Below are 23,308 nucleotides of genomic sequence, written 5' to 3' on the forward strand. Positions count from 1 at the left end.
ACAAGAAATCAAAATACATAATCGACCAAGAAGGAAAATTAACAAAATAATCCACTAATTTCAGTTAACGAATTTCGGCCTGTGAGTGCGGCAGGCGTACCCATTTAGAACGAATTCTGAGTATGACGCCAGTTTTGACATATTCGTCGTCAAATTGTGCGACGAAATACGATTGATGTTCCAGTCGTTGTATTTTGTGGTTCAAATAATGCACGAAAAAGGTGTTTTGTTCAGAAAGCAAGTGTCACGACAGTGCATTCTTATACCGCAAGTTTGACGCCGCATATCTCGGTAACAATTATGCATGCCAACCTCTGAATCCGTTCCGAGTGGGGCGACAAATTGCAGATTGCAATGCGTACCGTAAAGCGATGCGTTTAAATATTAATTAACGACACTGCGTTCATTGGCGAGTGACGCACTTCCGATTTATCGTAGGTAAGCTGCGTCCGCCTCTACGACCGCGAGCAGTCCAGTTCAAATGGGGATTAAAATTGTGATTAGAAAAGTGCGTCACTGGGACTCCGAGGCGCCGCGGGTAAGTACTAATCATAAGCTCTCTCGTTTCCACGCGCAGAGAAAAAGGACAAGTCCACCGTCGCCCCAGCAGTCAAAAAGAACAAGGCTTCATTCTGGTTCTGAGTCGCAAGTCCGTGTCGGACACGGTGAGCGGATGCACGTGTGGTGCAGTCGCGTGTGATCGCCACGAGCTGCGAGAGGCGGTGATCGACCGTGCTGTGTCCCAACCATTATGCGCCAAGATTAAAAAAAAAAAAAAATGCAACTGCCACCTAGACGGAACCAACGAATAATGTCGTTTGCCGTCGCTTGGAGATACTCAATCTTCTTTTCTTTTTTTTTTCATTCTGCCTATACTTACAGAATTAGACCCAATTAATGAATCAAGTTCTCAAATTAGATGAAAAGTGTCGATCAGAAAATTGTAAAGCAACATGGAAGAACTCCCACTACAGCCTCTATAAAAGTGTTTTTCCCGAGCGTGAAAGGAGCCCGCGAGTACACGCAAAGTATGCCTCGAGCGGTCAGTCGCGCGGTTGTTATGTACTGTATGTATAGTCACCTGTAATGCGCCTATGCGCGTATTTTTTAAAATCTTGGAATATACTTGTCGTCGAATTCCAACGCTAGATCCGAGCTCCATGCATCGAAACCGAGCGCGTGCCGCAGTTACGTAGCTCAGACGGGCACGCCCGTGTGACGACGTACTACATACGCGTGAGCAGAAGTGCACGGTTGCGCGATAAAGCCGTTTTTTTTTTTTTTCCTCCGCTGGTGCACGAAACTTGAAATTGAGGACAGCAGTCCAAACTTGGCATTGAGAACTTGCCAGTGTACTCGTTAATTCCAGTTTACGCTTGTTAATTACGAAGAAATTCGGTTTCTTCGGCGACACTGTGGTCCGTATACTTTTGCTCGCGGGTGAACGCGTGTGACGAAATTTGAGTGATGGCATATGTCGCGGCAAATGCTTGCCGGGAGGCAATCACATCTGTCGCGCGTCTGGCCGCTACGTTCCGTTTCAAACTTCGACGCTCTTTTTGTCACGAGACGTCGCCGTCCGATGAGACAGCGGGGACGCATTTTCTGCGCTCATGGCACAATCGGTTTTGATATTGCCTAGATTGAACCTAGAAATTTGATGATGAGTTTTTTTGAATTAGTTGTAATTATAAAGATTTAAAGGAACAAAAAAACTAGGGGGAGTGTATTAAAAAGTGAATGCATCCAAATTTGTAATTTAAACAGCCCGCAAGGTTCGAACAAAAAGAAATTATTTCAATTGTTTTGGTAATTAACCTTCTGATGCTCCCCTTATTAGCGGCAAATTATGTCTGCTTCACCGAAGAACTTATCGCCAGAACACCATACGCTCATAGCGTTTCTATGAAAAAAAAATAAAAAATGGGGGCTTTAAAAAAGTGGACGCCCTGCATACATACAGCCGCACTCCTATCGAGACCGCTAAGCGGACGAGGTTCTGAAAGAAGGCTGATCACATTAATAAATAAATTACGGCCATCGCGCTCTTTCTCTTGCACCTGGATGGAGCGCATTTAACGATGAAGCTTTATTACTCTTTTTCTTCTTCTTTGCTTTGCAGCATGGCAGCAACAAGGACAGCCTTCATTTTTCTCCATTCATGCAGAGACGCGTCTTCACCACACTGCTTCGCCCATGACAAAAGCCACAAATAAAAACTCCTTGCCTGCTTCACTGGTGTACTTCCACGCTCACGGTTCTTACTTGAAGCGAAAAAAAGGAATACCTGCACGTGAACGACAACGTATGCATGGATTAAGCCAGGTTGACCACGTGCTTCTCATGTAACAAGTGTAACAACCATAGAATAAAGAGTAACAGCAGTCGACTACATTTTCAATGCGTTGATAATATTCGTACCAATCGAGTAAGTTATAAGTAACAATGTATTATTACTATTATCATTGTAAAGTTGTTATTTTTTACGATTACTTATAATTTTTACGCAACAATAAATTACCAAAGACGATCTCGGGTAATGGCCGCTGCGCGGCGCGGCCGTTCTTTCGCTTGGAGCATGTCTCTTGGGTGCGTCACCGGTGCATGGTTCACGTGAAGCACGTTTTAACCACAGTTTTATCGCACTCTTGTGCCTCACAACTCGTGTAACCATGGACGCCGGCCAGCTTATCGAAATCCTCCGGGCCACCATAGACCCAAACCAGCGAGAGACGGCGGAGAAACAGCTCGAGCAGGTGACCACTCGGGGAAAATCGACTCAATGGGCCATGAATGGCGCCATTACTGTGAAAGAAGGGGGGGGGGGGGTAGCAGCAGCAGCTAAGGAGCCCCGAGCTAGTGTTCGAACGATCCTGCGCGTGACAATCGTCACTTCGGGACCCTTTCAGAAAGAACGGCTCGCCCGACCGTTTAGCTGAGACACTGTTAGGTTGCGTCGGGACGAAAGCGCGAGTCGAGAGCGAAAGTACTTTGCAGTGATGCCCGACCCGATGCGCGCCTTCTTGTCGCCTCGCCGGTCCCGCTGCTCTACTGGGCTGCGCTGTCGAAGTGTCAGTCCACGCGACGCCTTTGGGCGCACTGCGTCGCATTGGAGCCCAAGGGCGCCGTCCTAAACCAGGGACGGACCCATTGCTACGGGCGCCGGCGTGTCATCTGCCATCCTTAGGGTTGGCTGTTACGGAAAAGGCGTGCGCGAAAGAATGTGTGTGCGCGCGCGGGCGACAGCCGTTTGCCTTACGACAAACCGCTGTCACCGATTCGCGTGATTGTCGCGCTGCCTTCGAGTCCTTTTCCGAACTCGTGGATGGATTCTGGTGGGCGATTGGCATTTCGAGAGGCGGTCGCCCCGCTTTCCGACACGCCGACGCTGCGTGCCAGCGTGCTGCTGCGCACGTCTCTGCGGTGGCTGCTCGGTGTGCCCTCGAGCGCTGCTTTCGACTCCCCTTCGAAGCCGGCCCCGCTTTCCGAATCACGCCGACGGGGCGTGCGGGGAGGCCCTCCCGCGTAGACGTCCGGACCATCGCGTGTCGCGTTCAGCCTTCTCGGTGGCACGTGGCGGGTTTTCGGCCCCCGCGGTCGCGTTGCAGATATGCGGATTCGATTGCCGTCGCTGGGGCTTCCGGTGCGGATTCGGACTTGAAGCGCTCCGTGGCCTACCGGTGGTGACAGCCGCGAAGGACTGTGGCATCAAGAGCTGCTGCTTCGCACGAAACGGAACGCTGTGCAAGTCTCGAGTGGAGCATGTTGCGTTGTGCGCCTAATTTTGTTTGGTTTCGTTCAGTCCCTCACAATCGTACCAACCGGCTGGTTGCAGGAATATAAAGCACTCCAGGGAAGATCATACACAGACCAGAAACCAGTGTTTGTCAGTATTTATCATAGGGCACCTTGTCTTTATTACATGACCATAGTCAGACATGCGCCTGTTTGGTCCAGCAAATTTAGTGTTCGTGTAGAAGCCTTCACTGATTGACAGTGGGACCAACACTTCTCTCGTAGCTAGCGCAGTGCTCGTATTTCTTTCAGTGCATCATAACCCGTTCGAGCTACAGACTTTCTGAGCGCAGTTGATCATTACTATGAGTATTGTTTACTTACAACATAGTTGCATTATAAATGCGTTACATTGCCCCCACAAGTCTTTGCATTCATTTCTTTTCGAGCCCGAAAATTTAGGTTTTAGTTATTAATGCTGCGTGTAAGGACGTGGTAAACTTGCCAGGTGTTTGTCTGTCAACCTGTTATAGGAGCCGTTGGCTGCTTTAAGTATCGGACATCTTTTTGTGAACGTTAAGAGTACATTTGCAGAGGCATTTAATAAAAAAGCATTTTGTAGTCTAGTAAAGTCTTGCTGTCTGACTGGGCTGCACCATTTCTCTTAAAGCTTTTATGACAGCCAAGTGCTGCTTTTTTGTGCTAGTGACATTTGGTGGCAGCTTTGGCAGGAGCCTTAACATTCCTAAGGTGTTAACTACATTTATTTTAGCTGAAACAAACATTGCCTTGATGAAGAAAAGAGAGGGGGATGCATGAAGTGAGGGTGCTTCAGCCTACATGCTGCAGCAGCTTAGTGGCTATGGCCATTAAGCTGCTGAAGTTGTCGTGGGTTCACTCATGGCCTTGGCGGCTGCATTTTGATGTGAAATGCTGCTTTACATAGGTGTAGGGCTTAGCTTTAGGTGCACATTAAAGAACCCTAGGTTGTCAAAACTAATCCACTGTGGTGTGCCTCGTAATCAGATTGTGGTTTTGTTACGTGAAACCCCAGAATTTAACTTCAATGTTTTTGTGCTACCTCCTGCTGCTTTGCAGTGGGAAGAGGGAGACGGGTTGATGGTGACAGATAGCAGTGATGATCGTGATTACTGCCTCGAGCCTAGTCTGGCATTGTGCAAGAGTTTCTCAACATCAGCCTGCACATAAACATCTTAGTGATGGGCAGTGATCTCATAATATAGAGTTATCATAGCCAATAACAAAATTTCTTGAACAATATAGTGTGCGAGTTGAAGAAAAAATAAAAATGAAAGTGCAGATCCTGTGCACGTGGGAATCTATGTAATGTAATATGAAGCATTTTGCTGGTACCTGGCTATCCAGCATTGTTTAGGGTTCTGCAAAATGATACCAGGTGGGCCACCGTGTTTCTGTAAATTGAGTAGTTGTGTGTGTGGTGACAGCAGCATGATGGCAACCACATCGTGAACAATACGACTGCAATCGCATGTTTTCTATGCCGCCCGTTTGGCAAGAGCCTACGACATGGCGATAGTTGGGTTCTGCGTAGGTAGCGGACGAGCGTAAGCGAGAGAAATGCAGATTGTGGCATCAGTGGCTACATGTTATACAATCATACGTACACATGGCTATTTCATGTGGTGTATGGTAAAACAAAGATGGAATGTGTACTTCAATGAAAAAATGTTAAAACTACATCAACTCGGACCATTATGAAGTCCGTACAACGTCCCACAGTTTCTACATAGTGCAAGCTACTACAAGGAAAGTACTACATAAAGTGATCCTATCCCGGAGGTAGTGCAGTCTAACACAGCACCTCAAAGTGCAAGCTGTCGCAAGGAAAGAAGACAAAAAAGTAGGCACGTGGTGCACGCGCCGAGTGTTTCGAAGAGCTGGCTGCCTTTGGAACGAGAGAATGGTGTGTGCGATCGTGGCCTAGTGACTAGAGCGCCGGGCTGCTGCGCACTGGGCCACCATTGGTCACTCATTGTTTTCTTTTCATGAAATCAAGGCAAGACAGGAACCTGCCTACCGATGCAATGTGCCAAGAATGAGGCAAAGAACGTTCCATGTTAAGAAAAACCTTGACAAGCAAAAAAGAATGGGTGACAGTCTGGTTAGGAAAGAAACGGTAGACTGGGAGAAACTGGAAGAAAACAGACAAAATGTATGTTTTAACTATAACAGATGCGAGGCCATGTGTAAAAGGAGGAGCAAGTGTTTCCTAGTAAAGGCTTATGGCAATGAATGTGATAAAAAGCATAAAATAAATGCCATTGAAAGGGCTGAAAAAGAAGAAACCTGTGCAGCAGTGTTTTTCAATGCGAGGCAAAATATGAGAAGCTGTGTTAGCGTTTTGAATGAATTTCTTCTAACATTGTTGAATTGGCTCTTTGGCGAGCATAATGAAAGCTATGGGAAGTCACGGGAAGCCACGTAGGTCACTTCCTTTCAGCTCTCGTGCATGTGGAACATTGTAAAAGGTCCCTTCACCATGCTTGGGCACTACTAAGACACCCACTTGACGCATTGACAATCATGCCTTCAGAACGGGATCTCTGTGCACTGCATATGTACAGAAAGATAGTGCGATTCCTTTGAAATGTAGAGTGCACAAAGCCGCTATTAGAGATTTGCCACACAACAAAAAAGGTGTGGAAGGGAAGGTGGGACGCACATGATACGAGTTCAGTGCAGTATGTCGGCTTGATAGATACAAGACAGGAATACTGAGGTGAGGAGCCTGTGCAGTGGGTAGGGTAGCCCACCTCCTTGCTCCATTGCCTCGCAACATTTCATTTGATTCTGTCTTTGCTATCACTAAGACCTTACCCGCGATAAGGTCCTTGGACAGTACTCTGTCAATATTGTACTCCATTTCATGCATAGCAGGCAAAACTGTGAAGGCTAGAGATGCCTGTTTTCCTGCTTGCATTTGCTACCAAGAAATAGTGCATCACGTGTGAAAGAGACGTATAGGTAGACATACATCACATAATTAGATGTAACATTGTCTCATACTGTTATGTCGCAAAGTAAGACATAATTATTACACAATGTGTCCCAGACCTGAAACCCTTTGTTACCAAACAAACAGCGTAGCATGTTTTTTGTGATGCGTAGCCAGGGCTCACTGCTTCTGCTCGCGACCAAACCTTAGTATGTCGCACACTGGCAGCACAATTAGTTTATTTGTGTTTGCTTCTGAGACTGCACCTAAATAGGCCCTGTGATCGTTCTGTAGGCGAGCTGAATTGCAGGAACAAGGTATGGATTTTTAATTGTTGCTTACTTTATGCTACAAGAGCCTGCCTGACAAACACTGGCATGCCCGTCACCACTGCAGGTACACAAGATCATCGGCTTCGCTCCGTCTCTGCTGCAAGTTGTGATGACCGGTAGCTTGGACATGCCTGTGCGTCAGGCAGGCGCCATCTACCTCAAGAACCTGGTGGTCCAGTTCTGGCAGGAGAAAGAGCCGCCACCACAGACTCAGCCGCAGCCCCAGCCGCTGCCCTTTCACATTCACGAGCAGGATCGAGCCATGGTGCGCGACGCGCTCGTCGACGCCATGGTGCATGCGCCCGAGCTCATCCGCGTGCAGCTCTCGTCTTGCCTCGGCTGTGTGCTCAAGCACGACTTTCCGGGACGATGGACGGGTGTCGTCGATAAGGTCTCCATCTACCTCCAGTCGCCCGAGAGTGCTGGCTGGGCAGGTGCTCTGTTGGCACTGTACACACTGGTCAAGAACTATGAGTGAGCGGTGATGTATGGCATGCTCCTTGATGCACGTGGGTGCCATGTCTTATGCGAAGTTAGAGCGGATGCTGTAGGTAGCACTTGTGACATTATCTCTCTAGCCAACAGTCCCAACGGTGCGTGCATGGTTTTTCGTGTATTGTAAAAGATTTACTTTGGAGATCACTATTACCCGCCGTGGTTGCTCAGTGGCTATGGTGTTAGGCTGCTGAGCACGAGGTCGCGGGATCGAATCCCGGCCACGGCGGCCGCATTTCGATGGGGGCGAAATGCGAAAAACACCCGTGTACTTAGTTTTAGGTGCACGTTAAAGAACCCCAGGTGGTCGAAATTTCCGGAGTCCCCCACTACGGCGTGCCTCATAATCAGAAAGTGGTTTTGGCATGTAAAACCCCACATATTATTATTGGAGATCACTATTTCCCATTTTCAGTGCTACCCGCCACCGTAGTTGCTTAGTGGCTATGGCGTTGGGCTGCTAAGCACGAGGTCATGGGATCGAATCCCGTCCACGGTGGTTGCGTTTCGATGGGGGTGAAATGTGAAAACAGCTGTGTACTTAGATTTAGGTGCACGTTAAAGAACCCCAGGTGGTCCAAATTATTTCGAAGTCCCCCACTGCAGCGTTCTCATTCTCGGATCATGGTTTTGGCACATAAAATCCCAGAATTGTTTTGTTTTTTAAATTGTCAGTGCTGCTTAGGACTCTCAAATATTAACTGGGGGCACTAATAGAACACTGATATTTGAAATATATACGAAGTGGGAGGGTAAACTTAGTGCAGCATGAAATTGAATGTGACACCCTACAAATCATTTGTAAGACCAACCATTTGTGACCTGTAGGAGACATGCAAAGTTATTTATGTGTAGAATTATTAGGCAGCTAGTGGCACAGATGGCTAAGCTGAGGGGGTTATTGCTGTCCTACTTGTCACTAACTGCTCTAGCTTGTCCTGTGCTGTAGCTCATGGCCAGAGGTGGTGTGCAATTTCAAAAGCAGCCTTGCGAGTCATGCACCTCTGTGTGCGTGCAGGTACAAAAAGCCTGAGGAGCGGGAGCCCTTGCACGAGGCAATGCAGCTGCTGTTACCGTTGCTGCAGCAGCGCCTGGCACAGCTGCTGGCCGACCAGTCGGAGGCCTCTGTGCTCCTGCAGAAGCAGATCCTCAAGATCTACTTTGCTCTCGTCCAGTACCACTTCCCCTTGGGACTCATCTCACGTGAAGTGTGCACACAGTGGATGGAACTTCTGCGAATCATCCTCGATCGACCGGTGCCCGACGTGAGGAACTTTCCTTGCCTACGTCCCGCGGGTTCGGCGTGTCATTGTTTGTCTCGCCCAGTAGGCCCAGCCGAGAGCCATGTCTCCGCTTCTCAGCACTCTGCTGGCTGGTAATGAAGACAGAAATCTTGCGCCTGAAAAAGAAGCCCATGCAACCACGCCATAATTTGTTCGCAGCCGTAGTTGCTCAACTTCCCTTCTACAGTCTCAGTGGGATAAGACTGGCTGTGGTTGGGAGGCCATGCTTAGATGCTGTGGTTGGTGTTGGCACTGGGTCGCATTCTATAGGGATTGCTGCCTGGTCGAAAGACAGTTCTGGGATGCATTCGTTGCTGAGGTGACACCGCATGATATACATTGAAATACTTTGCACCTCTTATTGTGTCCCACCATTTCGTCATGCTGACTGGCTTGCTAAAGCTTCACCTACACAGGTTCTCACAGTGCATGTGATCTGTATGAACTTTTTACTTTTTTTTTCTATTTTTGTTTCTTTTATACATGCAGCATGACAAGTCGATCTTTTGTCTGCTGGAGTAAGGTCAAGACGTGCATAAGTTACTGTGGAATCCACAAGTGCCTTCATTAGAGATGTGTAATTAAGTTAACTTCCCAAATGATAGATCCTTCAATCACAGCTGAGCGGCAATCCTGTTCCTAAAACATGTAAATCACGACACTTGATAAACCAGCTAAAAGGTGTGATTAAGTGCACATTTTCTCTATTAATGCAATTGTTAGGAGTCTACAAATGGAGGGAGCCTCTCAAGAACTTAAGAGGGGAGGTGGGGATCAGAGGTGAAGTTATTTTTTGTAGTAGAGCAATGAAACTTGTCATGCTTATTGGGATGTGTACTGAATTACTAATTACAAAGTTTCATTAAGATAAATCCAGTAGTTTTGACATTATACATTTTTATTTGCATCATTGTTGTACCAAACTTGCAGAAAGCTCGGCGTGACAAAAAACACGGTAGGAGCCCGCAGTTGCTCTTATATTATAGCCTTAGGAATGGTTCATGCAGTGACATTTTCCAAATATTTTTATCGCCCTGATATTTTTTACACAGTACATTATATCTGTGTTTGTGTAATGCAGTCATTATCATCATATCAAATTAGCTGAAGAGCAAAGAAATGAGATAGTAATTAGGAAAGATAGAAATGTCACTGTGTAGACAATTTACTAAGGAATACAATGCAATAAACCTCATAAAAACCCATCAAGCCATAGTCGTGCTACGCTTTCTCCAAGCAGGACAGTCGGGTCAAACCACTTCTGAGAAAACTGGTGCTAAAGTTGCACAGCCACAACATGTCCATCAATATGCCCCGGGGCTGTAATAGTGTCTTTGCTTGCAAGGGTTTTCTCAGGTGCTTGTTCTTTCATTTCTTCTGCATTGTGTGCTTTTCTTGCATAGCTTTTATATTCACCTCAAAAGCCCTTCCTTCAGACTTCCTTTTTGATGACGAATATGAATCAATAGGGCTACAAGCAGCACAGAAAAGCACCAATTTTACTGTTAGGCCCAATTTCGTCTTATGCTGTACAGACAAAGTGTTTGGAAGACAATTTAGGCAGAGTGCCGGCCCTATTAGTGAATTCATGTGTTAATGTGAACTGATCCTCTTTTGGGGCTGATTCCTCCTCTGTCTGCTGCACGAACCCGAATTTGTGCTCCGTCATCCACACCATGCAAAGTGCATCGCGGACGCTGCATGCTTGCTCCTCGGCTGCTTCCAAGGACACAAAACGAGGTTCCAGGTGCACCTGCATGATGCGCTTCCGCTTAGGCAAAAGTTCGGCGTCGTCCCGAACAGCTAGCACCGCATTGTTACTCGCCATCGCAAAAACGGAACTTCTCCCCAATCGGAGCTGCACCGATACGCTGTGACTAGTTGACGGCACCGGGTCTTCAGATTCACTGCCGGGCATCGATTCCAAGCACAGGTTGGCTTTCGGCGACACATCGGCATGACTTGATAGCGACGCAGTCCTCGGTTCATCTGATTCAGTTGCCGCTAACCGGTTCTTTTTTGGAAGAGGAGGCTTGCGTTTACGCTTCCCGTATGCATACTTCGTCCCGTACTTCTCGCCCACATGACGCTCCATCGCTTGCACACCTACAAGGCCTCGTGCAACAGAAGAGTTGACCAAAATGCGGAATGTAAATCAGCAGTGGATTCGCAAACTACCGAGTTTTCTCAAAGCGTTTATTGAGAGCTTTGTGTGGGGGAGCGTATTGTCTTCATTCGAGACGTTGGTCCTGCAGTATTTGTTGACTTGTGGTTAATAACTCGTGGGTCGCTCATCGGTGTGTCAGGGGCTGAAGAACGGTGTGGTCTGCCGCTCGGCTAATGAGACCTCGAACTGCGCACTCCGCCTCTTCGTTGCCCCGCAGGCCTTCGTGCCCGGGGCACCAGACGATACTGTGGGCCCATTCTAGTGAGCGGCCCAGGATTCAAATGGCTTGTATAGGGAGTGTTCTATTCATGTATAAACGACACGTCGCTTGTGAGTCCGTAAGGCAAGGGACTGGCGTCACCTGCAAACGAACACATACCCACACTTGTCTCGTCTACACGCAATCTCCCCAGACAGTTATACGTCCTGGACATGTCCCTGGTGTAGCAACCACACAGCGACACTCGCACACATGACACACGGATGTACCGACCGTCCAGGCGACACAATTTCGCCACGAGTCACAACACACACACTCACTGCGTGGTCTTGGGAGGCAAGACTCTCCGAACTGGACCTGGGACGCCAACTGGCGACCCTTGACCAGGCCCGGCGAGCCGCGAACGCCAGTGGAGACCTGTCAGAGGGCACCAGCCATGAATAAACCGCGCAACGATTTCTGAAAAAATGAAGTTCCATCCTCTTCCTCCTCCTCTCAAATTCGTGGAGCAGGCGACCAGAGAAATGTCATGCCTTTCAGCAGCCGCTCGCAGGGTGCGCTGAGTACCACGTGACTGGAGCGACCAATCGGTGTCTAGCTGTGGCTTTGTGGAGGCCGTCATATTTTTCATGTTTGTGCGATTATTTTTGATCGTAGACACGTGGTTTCATTGGGAGAAGTACTGCGGTGAAACAAGCTTTCCAGTGATGCAAAACTTTTCGCATGGGGCGGTGAAGGTGTGGAGGCATTGTGCTTGGAAATTGGCCATTTTCGCGCAGATTTCGGCCAGCTTTTTACTACCCGCGGTCTGCAAAAAATTTTTTAGGCACACTTAAAGACCGTTTTCGGCTGAAATATATTTAGATGTGACAAAAAAGGTCATGCAGAATCCGAATCTAATTTTTTCTAGAATTCGATTTTTTATGAGAATTTTACGATTTGATCCCCGCGTTCTCCTTTAATGCACGGGTGCTGATTGACATAATTCTCTCGTTTGCAGGTGGCAAACCAAGTGGACGAAGATGAAAGACCTGAGCTACCCTGGTGGAAGTGCAAAAAGTGGGCCTTCCACATTGTCACACGCGTCTTTGAGAGGTGAGTACCTTGTGTAGCCATGCCTTGTTACCTGCTGTGGCAGATTAGTGGCTATGGTGTTGCCCTACTGAACATTAGTAGGTTATGTGAACAGCAGTAGGCTACAGTATAATCTCGTTGATACAATCGTGATCGACAACAAAAAAAATGACCAAATTCGGTTACGCTTCTTTTTGACCAATGCATATGTTCCTGGAACATATATTTCGGCACCAATATTCAATATATTGCCAAACTGCGATCATCACATGATAGATTTTCCAGCCGCTAGAGCCCCTGTAAACAAGAAAAGGCGAGAGGCCTGCGCGACTTGAGAGCTGTAGCTGCCCGTGCAGCAGTTTCCCCCCCCGGCGCACACCCAGTTTCTTATTCCAGCAGCAGCAAGTTCCGTGGTGGGTCATCACATGCCGCACTCCTTGTTATCGCTGATAGCCCTACTGCGATAAGCGCCTTCATCTGCATGCTTCATAGCATGCGGGGCATAGTGCCGTTGAAAGCAAAGTGTAAGCTTTTAATAGGTGACAACACAAACATGTCTTGGTTCCCTGCTGCAGGCTGCGTGAAGCGAGTGTCATATTTCATATCAAGCGAGTGTCAACGCAACACTTAGGCTTTGTGCACGGGCTGAGAGTATGTCCGGACAGCTGAGGTTGACAGATGTTGCGGGAGAATCTCACTAGTGACAAAGTTTGGGCCTCATACCAATGAGTTTGCTATCATTTGATAGAAATAGCTCATATTCAAAAATATTTGCTTCTGTATGCATCTCCTCTCTATTCATATTTGAGAATGTTCAACTCAATTTGCAATGGGTTTTACCCGCCGTGGTTGCTCAGTGGCTATGGTGTTGGGCTGCTGAGCACGAGGTCGCGGGATCGAATCCCGGCCACGGCGGCCGCATTTCGATGGGGGCGAAATGCGAAAACACCCGTGTGCTTAGATTTAGGTGCACGTTAAAGAACCCCAGGTGGTCAAAATTTCCGGAGTCCTCCACTACGGCGTGCCTCATAATCAGAAAGTGGTTTTGGCACGTAAAACCCCAAATATTATATTATATTGCAATGGGTTTTACCATTATTTTCAAAGACATTTCATTCGTTGTGCATTTTACTAACCGCTCCCTTCTGATTTCTTTTTGAATAAAATAAACATTTGCTCTTAACTATATTCGGACCGGATTAAGTAGTTTTTTATTTTTAACATGCTTTTGACATGCTAACAGACAAGTGACATGGTGTCAGCCTGTCTTGACGTGAAACAAAGTTCTGTGTCACTCAGGAAATTTTAGAAAGGCAAGGAGGGAAAACCTGGAAAACTCGGGAAATTTGGAGATGTCATCTTGGTAGACTCTGAAGGAAGGGTCAGATTATATCTTTTTAAGCTTTCTTTTCTTTAAGTTGCTTCTACTAATGTTTACTTACATTATAAGGTAGGCTTTCAGCTGGGAGTTTTCAATATGTTTATATATAAAAATGTATTTAAATAAGATCTACACTGTGTAGGCCTGCTTAGTGAAAATCTCTCCCATGCTACAGTCGTTTTCATTGTTCTTAACGGAAACGTTACTTTAGGATAAATATGCAAATGGCCTCCCCGTAAACGATGTGTGCAGGTATGGCAGCCCTGGATCTGTGAGCAAGGAGTATGGAGAATTCGCCGACTTTTTCCTCAAGGCGTACACCGACGGAATCCTCCAGGTGGTGCTCCGTTTGCTCGACCAGCACCGGCAGAAGGTCTACGTCTCGCCTAGGGTTCTCCAACACGCGCTCAACTACCTGCGACATGCGTGAGTGTTTGCTTGTCCCCCTCTGCTTCCTCCATTGATTGGATGCTCCACTCTGGCAGCGTGGTTGACAGTTCACATCGTCGAGTCACTGCCACAGCCATAATCACGCCTTGTCGATTGAATGTGTGACGTTGTTCTACGGTGACCACATTGTCCACTGCCAGAGGCGACTCTGTGCCATTTAGCACTCGGCCGTAAGAATGCAGTGGCACAGCAAAGCCACACAGGGGGCACTGCAGAGCGAAGGGCCTGCACTTTTTACCGGACAGGGCCCTTGGCTCACAACGCCATGCATGCTGCCTACAAATTGTGTTCGCTTGCAGACGAGTAATGTTTGGAACAAGAGTTCAGGGCATGCATTTGTTTAGTGAAGAAATATGCTGCAGTCGAACCCACACATAACAATATTCAAGTGTCATGAAAATTACATTGTTGTAACTGATAATTGTCGTAACGAAGTTACATGCAAAAAAGCAAAAGGGGGGGATGGCAGAGCTGTTGTGCGAAAACTGTAATGGTGGGGAGGCCACCACCTTCCTCCGTCCAGCTGCTGATTGTGTTCACTCGTTTAAGGGGAGACGTGGCTTTGAAAACCAACTTCCTTATTTCTTCATAAATTTTGATGAAAATAGGCACAAATGTTTAGAATGTCTCCCTGATGCTTCCATAAAAGTTTCAGAGCGATATCTTCAGAACATTTTATTCAATTTTATTAAGCAGAAATTTTATCCCTCTAACTTTCAGGAGAGCCTGGGGAACTTCAAAAACGTGACAGAAGGCGTGTTAAGGGGGGAGGCGGGGATCAAATCTTGAAAAACGACCCAAAAATCACTTTTTAGAAAGTTGCAGATATTGAATCTTTGACCCCTTTTCTATAAGTTTTCCAAGTATTTCCGCTGAAAACGACTGCTAAGTACCATAAATAAATATATACATAAGGCAATACAGCGAAAATTTCGTGAAAATCGGTGGAAAAGTCGCTGTTTTCAAGCGTCCCTAGCTCCGGAACGGCAGTGCGCGGCGCGGCCATGCTGGTACCGTTGAAAAGCGCGCCTCTTCGCCTTTTGACGCCTCTCTTTCATTTCCTGATAGAGAGAAGAGCAAGCATAAAAAAACAAAAAGTCTGAAGGTCGCGGAGCTGCTTGTCGCGGCCGCCGATTGGCTTGCTCCGTCACGTGCGTTGTATGAGCCGCCCCATTGGCCGGTTCCGGAGGCGAGCTGCTGCGGCGTCTGCTTCTCCCGTTTCTTCGCGCGCTGGCTGCTGCCCCTTTGTATACGTGTTGGATATTCGAGGTGCGCCGCCGCTTCAACGCTTTATTCGGATTTGAGTTTTCTATTTTCATTTTCTGGTTTCGAGCATCACTGGGCGGACGTGGACGACGAAATACGCGACCAAGCACCGCTTCGGCAGCCGCAAGCGCAAGCCGCCGAACTTCCGAAGGATAAGTAGTCCTAGCAGAGATGCGTCCGCGCGCGAGCTTAGACTATCGACGCATTGCTGGGCAGTTCGCAGACTGTTGCATACTTGAGTTCCAGTGGTGATTATACCGAACTAATAACGGCCTTTTGCGATGCTTCCGGGCCTGCAACGCCCCGCAAATGCTCCGCGACGTACCCCGATTGTGCCACCGCCGTCACCGAGATGAACGACGAAAGTGCGGTCCAAGCGCGTGCGTCTGCCGGCCGTGAAGACGAACCGTGCATCAGCAACGGTCGCACCATACAGTCGCATCTTTAGTCACAAGTAATCTTGTCGGAGGTGTTGAATATGACCGCCGCCACTGTCCGCGCGTCACTTGGTTCTGTGCCGGCAAACGAACGGAAGATGGGGTTTACGGCTGGAGTGGCATGCTCGGTGGCGACGGACTCAAGCGAGTCGAGCGGCTAAGAAAGATGCCTTGTGCAAGAAGAGGGCACAAAAAGCACATGAAAGCAAGCATAAAAGATCCAAGAAGCCAAGAGATCAACCTGATACCTGTACCTACAAGGCCGGTGGTTTCTAGTCGAATAAACATGGCCCAAAGCTTCAAACACCTTTTTCTCGAAACGTTTTTCTACCACCAAGGTCAACTTGCAAAGCCAATATCTCAGCCACCGTTATGAATATTTTTACACCGTTTGTTCTGTTACACTCATTGTGCACCACTGCACACAGTGACATGTTTTGTTTACAAAATAGTTGCTTCAATAATTTGTTATCTTTTGTTTTCACAGTTGAGATTTCTATGCAACTGAAGTAGCTGCAAAAGAATGAAAATATAAAAAAATTCTGTTAGGCTAAAAAAATTACAGGAATGTCACTGTGTGGAGGATACATATAGGAGTGCTATCAATGTTTGTTTGAACTCCTAGCACCAATATACATGGGTGCAGGCATTTTGCAAAAATGAAAGCAGAACAATTTCGTAAACACTAAAGCACTTCAGATATTGCAGCCATATTTTCACCATATTTTCACAGTTTTGTTTATGTAGTATTATTAACCCCTGTGCAAAATTTCATCAATAACGGCTGGTAAATAAAAAAGTTAGTTTTGATCCCCATATCCCCCCTTAAGTATTGACTGCATAGCTTAATGCGTGCTGAAGGTCGTGGCATTCTTGCATTTTTTTTTTTTTCGCAACACAAATTTTTTGGAGTGCCATATTTTATGTTACCTTCGCACCAAGCACACTTTCGGGGTAGACAAATAGCCATATCGTAAACTTACAAAGGGTCAAGATAAGAAAGCGAAAATGACACGACCTACACTGTAGCCCAAGGAACGTGACAAAAAAAAAAAAAAAGGAGTCGAATTATGCTAAATGTTAACAAAGAAATCAGCTCCAAAAACTGAGCAGAAAGGCAGAAAAACAGTTTTGAGAAAATGGCTCTCAAAGTTTCACCTTCTCTTCAGTTCTCTAGAACACACCAAATTTGTAGTCTTTGGGGTGTTTTGTGATGTGGGGCTTCTTGTACATGTGGCCTCTGGTCTGGCATGCTCCCCCCCCCCCCCCTTTTCTATAAAAAGAAAAAGAGGGGGGGGGGGGGCGCACTTTGCTGCTGCTGCGCTACAAAGAGCATGGTGCCTAGATTTCAAACCAAGTGATGTGCAGAACGCTGTGTGGGCGTGAATATAGTTTCAGTGTACATTCAGGCAGCCTGTACCCGTAGGCTGCCCGATGGATAGTATTCTTCAGTACAATCGGCGAGGCATTTTTTTTTTCTTTTGGTAGAGTTGACCATGTTACTGAATGAAGGCTCCGAGTGTCAGCAGCCTCCCAAGTCATCTTTACTTGAGAATGGCTGTAGAACTTAGGATCAGAGAGCCAGTGATTGATATGCAGCTGCTAGGTGCTTTCCAGAATTGTACTTTTCTATGATGCCTCGATCACTTCTGCAGCCAGGTGTCTGTGCCAGCCCAAGGGGCCTAGTGAACAGAGCTCATGATGAGGTTCTCTTTATGAAGGGGTGGTATGATAGATATTGTTACGAGCTATCGTGACAATATGATAATAGAGTGAATGCGCAATATGCTTGGTTGCGGGTCCGATGAGCTGACACGCCAAATTCCTAGCCACAGGCTCGAGGAGTCGACACTCGATGCGCTTATTCGCGCAGTCTGGGGTCCCGACGCGCGAAATGCCTAGTTGCGGGCTCGAGGAGTCGACGCTCGAAGTTGTGAAGTCGGAGGTGCCGATGCACAAAATGCTTAGGTGAGGGTCCGAGAAGCCTGCGCGCGATGTGCATGATCGCAGAGTCTGAGACTCCGTATGTGCGATATGCTTAGCCGCGTGTCCGAGGATGGCGGATGGCGAAAATGGCGTTCAGTAAGTCGAACCATGCACCGGCGAGAGTTGGTGCATGGTGCTCTCGATCGAGTTGGCTCAAGGAGCGTCCGAAAAATCGGATGAGAGGTTGCAAGGTGTCCGACCTTTTGGCAGTTGTTATACATTATGGTCTATGGGAAGAATGGCGGTGCCATGAAACAGACCGAATAATGGAGCATGTCTGAATTTTTGGAGTCCGGAAAATCAATCGGTGACTGTATATGTAGTAGTTACTCTGTAGAAAGCATTGCAGATCTAGAAGCAGCTGCCCTGTGGAATGTGCACAGTGTGGCTTTTCTAAGACTGCACTGCTTGCGTGTGTTCCACATCGCCTTCTACGAAGTATGAAATGGAGTGTAGTGTGGCACTTGTGTTGCACATGTGCAGTGTTTGACCACTGTGCCTCTGTTTTTTTCAAACTTTACAGTGTGGGTCACGCCTTCTCTTGGAAGTTCCTGAAGCCCCACATAGTGGTAAGTTCCCCCCTGAATTGACTTCCCCTGTATGTAGAGTGCTGTCCACTGTCAAATGGAACATGTGAAGAATGCCTCTGCACTTAGGCATTGCTCCAGCTGTGTGGGGAGGTGAGAAGCTGTGCCATCGCACAGCTCGCGTACCTTGAGCCACCCAAAAATATGCACACCCCACCAAAACGCTAAACGTTCACGTGGACTCCCAACAGGCATGCAAACATGCCTTGCACAATAGACAGTTTTAGTATAGCGTACGCTATTCCATTGCGGACGCTAAAAAATAGCGGGTCGTCACTGCGCATGCGCTGAACGCTAAACGAAATAGCGGGTATAGCGGGCGTACGCAACGCAAACGAGTTAGCGTTAGCGTTTTTGCGGGGTTTGCGGAGCTTGCGGGAAACATGGCGGCGGTCCCGGCTGCCCGCTTCGAATTGAATTTGGCGTTGCTTTTGTAAAATGCACTTCGTTCGTAGCCAATGACTGTGTAAACGGCTTTCGCTTAGTCTCAGGCCGCTTCGACGACAGAGTATTATGGATAACCTCGTGGTGTTTTCGAGATCGCTTCTCGTTTCGGACGAGTCGAAGCCTAACAAAACAAACATTTGAGATGTCAGCGCCACCTGTCGCTAAAGGCGCAAAATAGCCGCAACGACGGCATATGGCCTCTGAGATCCGAAGATATCGCCGGTCAACTAAAACTGTAGAAAACGTGCGCTGCTTAGCGTACGCTATATTATAGCGTATAGCGTACGCTATAGTTGCGGACGCTAAACTAAAACTGTCTGATAACAAACCCCCCTCCCCGCCTTGAAACGGTTGGCCATTTGGTGGAAACCTTTGTTTTTACACCAGTTTCCGCATTGTCTGCTGTTATGACGGAACCAAGACAATAAAAATTATGATTCAGCTGCTGGCTATCATATCTAGTTTAAATTTCTGTTCTCTAATTCAACATTCAATTACGAGACATTTATTTCTGCATAGAAAGAAAGCAGCGTTTCTTTTTAGGACATGTGATGACCATGATATTGACCCTCTGAAGGTATTTCCTTTTTTGCTAAATGCGACATCCCTTAGTCAAACTTAGTTATTGAAAGTTTAAAAGCTTCAGACTGACCTATTTCGAAAGAATGGTCACCACAATTTTTTCAGTGACCATAAAGTGACAAATATATATATATATATATACAGTGAAACCTCGTTAAACCGTAGTCGGCCGGAGCTCGGAAAAAGTACGTACTAAACGGTAGTACTGTTTAGGCGAAATAGCATGAGATCGCCCACTTACCTGTCGATAACGGAACTCAGAGAGAGTGCGATGAAAGGGGAAAAAAACATGCAGTATTTATTCACTTCGCGTGACGTAAGTGTTATTTTCGTTTGATGTCGCAGCGGCCTAGCACGACGACAGCGGCCTCAAACTTACTGAAGCTGCGTGCCAGCTTCTCAGCCAGCCCCCCTCTTCTCGGCAAACACTCGCACGGCACGACAGATTCCTCGTTGGCGTTACGTATTCTCCGTGCACGCGCGCAGTAGTGCTGCATAAGTCCCGTGGCGCCTTTTTCATTGCCGGGTGCCGGAGTTCGGAAAACTTTTCGTTTGGAATAGTTACGTTATCGCGCCCCTGTTCTTGCGACGATCGCATTCACGAGGCTGACGTAACGCGCAGCTTCTGCCACTGTCGGGCCTGAATAGCCCGTGCTGTCGATTTCCGTGTCGTCCTCATCACTGTCGCTAGTTGACACTTCGGCAACAACAGCGGCAACGATGGTGAATAGTCGAACCTCGTAGCCAACATCTCTTCGTGGTCGCAGCAGCGCTGCCGAGCAACTTCGCATTCCAAATGCCACACACTGTAGTCAACAGCAGATCCATGTCGCAGGCCAGCGCCGACTTCTTCGTGTCACGTTCGGTAGCACGGACGATGTCTAATTTTTCTTCTATGCTGAGCACCCGGCGTCTTTTTTATCCTAGCTTTGACATGACGCGAGTCCTCGCTTGCACGACGCCACAACGCTCTCTGGCATGGCGTCCATGCGGCGTCGAAATGATGTTGATGTTGATGCGGCTTCACATGCAAACGCACAGGGCGCTTGGAGGCCGTTGTACCGATCTCTGAGGCTTGTTGTTCTGCCGGGCCGCCCGATGGAGACGACGCACCGCCATGTTTGCACGACGAAAAGTGGAAACGCTACGTTTTAACCGATGCGTACGCAATAAGCTGGTACGGTTAATGCGGATACAAAATACATTATGTTCAATGGCCGCTGAGTCGGGGAATTGACTTTACTACTTTTAAACCGAAACTACTGTTTAAGCGGGTACGGTTTAACGCGGTTTTACTGTATAGTTTTGGGGCCTGGTGGGGGGGCTCTCACTCGAGAGAATAAAGAAGACGCTGGCTGCCTAAACCTCGTCTCAAGTGGTGGAGATGCTGGGTAGACATGCATTTTCCGTGGGTAAACATGCATTGCTTATTAATGAATAAAGATGCGCTTCCATAGATACTTCCATAAATACTTAATAAAAATGAAGAAGTGGATACGTTTGAATTGACATATGTTCCGATTCGGCACTTGGGTGGTAGCCCTCTCAGAGGCAGTGCCGGTCGATTTGTCTGCAGCAGAGCGCGGGCAAGACATTGCGATGGTTTGCGCACCCGCCAGGAAAATCAAACGCGTCAGACACTTCGTTCCGTCGCCAACGAGGGGCAGTCAGTTTTCGCAAGCTGATTCTCGAGAAAAGAAATGCATGCATTATGCGGCTGCATCACCCGCCATTCTCCAGCGCCTGCCTGCGAGCAACAGACAAGCGAGCATCTAGCTGTGATCCCTTGAGAGATTGGAAACCAAACAGTTTCTGCGATAGATAGATGCTTTTTTCGAGCACTACGAATGGAAACGGCCCATGAAACGAAACCAAAACTAACCGCCATGCACCCTCCCACATGCGGATGTGCAAATGGTTGCTGAAACACCAGCGTAAAGAAGCTGTGGTATGAAAACCAAGAGACTACGGGGGAAAAAAAAAGTTGGTATCCACACAGGGTAGCAGTGCCTGCTGGGCAGCAGAGTTGACGAAATTGGCACGATAGATTTGGGACTTGTTTACAGCTCCAGATATTTACAGAATTTACTCTATAAGAGTTAATAAACTATATAAATGCGAATTAACTTATGCTGGACTAATGACAGTTAGCAGTAGTCGAACCTCGATATATCGAACAGCGCGGTGATCGCAAAATAGTTCGATATAGCCAGAATTCGATATATACCGTATTTACTCGCATAATGATCGCACTCGCGTAATGATCGCACCCCTTAATTTTGTCGTGAAAATTCAATTTTTTTTATTTCCCTCGTAATGATCGCACCCTGAACTTGTCGCAGCGTTATGTCGTGTGCCAAATCTAGCTAATGATGATCGCGCTCACCATCTGTCGAATGCTGCGCAAACGACTCTTTGAATGTTACCGAGCGGACTGCACGCACCGAACAGATTCTTAAGCAGATGCCCCATTTCATTCCTTTATCACTTTCTGCACTTCAAGAATAAAAAAAGATCTACAACTAAACTTGCCTTGGCTTTATTATTTGTTCGCTTTATCATCGTTACTTACTGATACGGAAAAAGCTGTTTCAATGCACGTAATGTACTCACGCGAAAAAAAAAAAAAAATCGCGTTCAGCTCGCTCTGTCAGTCGCCATTTTTGTTTTGATGTCCCGCACTGTTACAGCGGCAGCCGCCTGTTGGTTGACGTGTTGTCATCCCGCAGCAAACGCGTTTGACACGTTTCGACGGACACTGCGTTTGCTGCATTTTGCAAGGCGGCCTTTGTGTTTGGTTTTTCTGTGTTGGTGCCATTTCACCATGGGACGCTATGCGAGTTTTACGGCCGCGTTTAAACTTAAAGCTGTTAACTACGCGCTGGAGCACGGCAACCGTGCTGCCGGCAGGCATTTCGGCGTCGACGAAATCAGAATACGCTATTGGAAAAAACAGCGTGAGCAGCTGATGGCTACCGATAGGACGCGCCGGGCTTTCCGCGGACCCAAAACCGGCAAGTTCCCTCACGTTGAGGAGGCGGTCCTTAAATACGTGAAGGACCTGCGCAATGATGGTTGCGCTGTATCATTGGAAATGATACAGATGCAGGCGCGTGCTGTTGCAAGGAAGCTGGGAATCGTCGCAAAGGATTTCAGCGCTAGCTCCGGCTGGACGACTCGCTTCATGCGACGGAATGGACTTTCACTGAGGCGGCGGACGTCGTTGTGCCAGCGGCTCCTATCCGCGTATGAAGAAAAGGTGGTCGACTTCCATCACTTCGTTATGAGGATCCGCGAGAAGAATGGCTTCCTCTTATCGCAAATAGGGAACGCTGACCAAACTCCGTTGACCTTCGACATGCCCCGAAACACGACAGTCAACGAGATGGGTGCTCGGAGCGTCCTCGTAAGGACATCGGGCGCTGAGAAACTGCGATGTACTGTTATGCTTGCAGTGACGGCAGACGCGCGGAGGCTTCCACCATACGTAATTTTCAAACGGAAGACTATTCCGAAGGGAAACTTTCCCCGTGGCATCCACATCCGCGCTCAATTGAAAGGATGGATGACAGCTGAACTTATGGTGGATTGGATTAAGACTGTTTGGGGACGCAGACCAGGAGCGCTTCTGCTTCCTTCGCTTCTTGTGCTAGACAGCTTCCGAGGCCATCTTGTGGATAGTGTTCGAGCCGAGCTGAAGGAGCGACACACGGAAATTGCAGTCATCCCTGGAGGTCTCACGTCGCTGCAACAGCCTCTGGATGTGTCCCTGAACAAACCGTTCAAGGACAACGTTCGGCGATTGTACGCAGAGTGGATGGCAGCAGGCGAACATGATTTCACGCCGAGCGGCAATATCAGAAGACCGTCCTTGGAGGTGCTTTGCTCC

At 47.7% G+C, this 23,308-nt stretch overlaps 1 protein-coding gene across 1 annotated transcript in view; it reads left to right on the forward strand.

Annotated features, from left to right (window-relative positions):
* The first annotated feature begins 2,556 nt into the window (after nt 1-2,556).
* The window catches only part of msk (importin-7 msk), a 90,088-nt gene continuing 69,336 nt past the window's right edge, over nt 2,557-23,308 (forward strand). The window contains exons 1-6 of the mRNA XM_065440541.1: nt 2,557-2,756; nt 7,109-7,518; nt 8,558-8,804; nt 12,210-12,304; nt 13,917-14,090; nt 18,327-18,372. Of these exons, the coding sequence (XP_065296613.1) occupies nt 2,673-2,756; nt 7,109-7,518; nt 8,558-8,804; nt 12,210-12,304; nt 13,917-14,090; nt 18,327-18,372 (1,056 nt within the window). The 5' untranslated portion in view covers nt 2,557-2,672. The remainder of the gene's footprint in view (nt 2,757-7,108; nt 7,519-8,557; nt 8,805-12,209; nt 12,305-13,916; nt 14,091-18,326; nt 18,373-23,308) is intronic.

Source organism: Dermacentor albipictus, chromosome 3 (genome assembly GCF_038994185.2).
Source record: "Dermacentor albipictus isolate Rhodes 1998 colony chromosome 3, USDA_Dalb.pri_finalv2, whole genome shotgun sequence".
Classification (NCBI taxonomy): Eukaryota; Metazoa; Arthropoda; class Arachnida; order Ixodida; family Ixodidae; genus Dermacentor; species Dermacentor albipictus.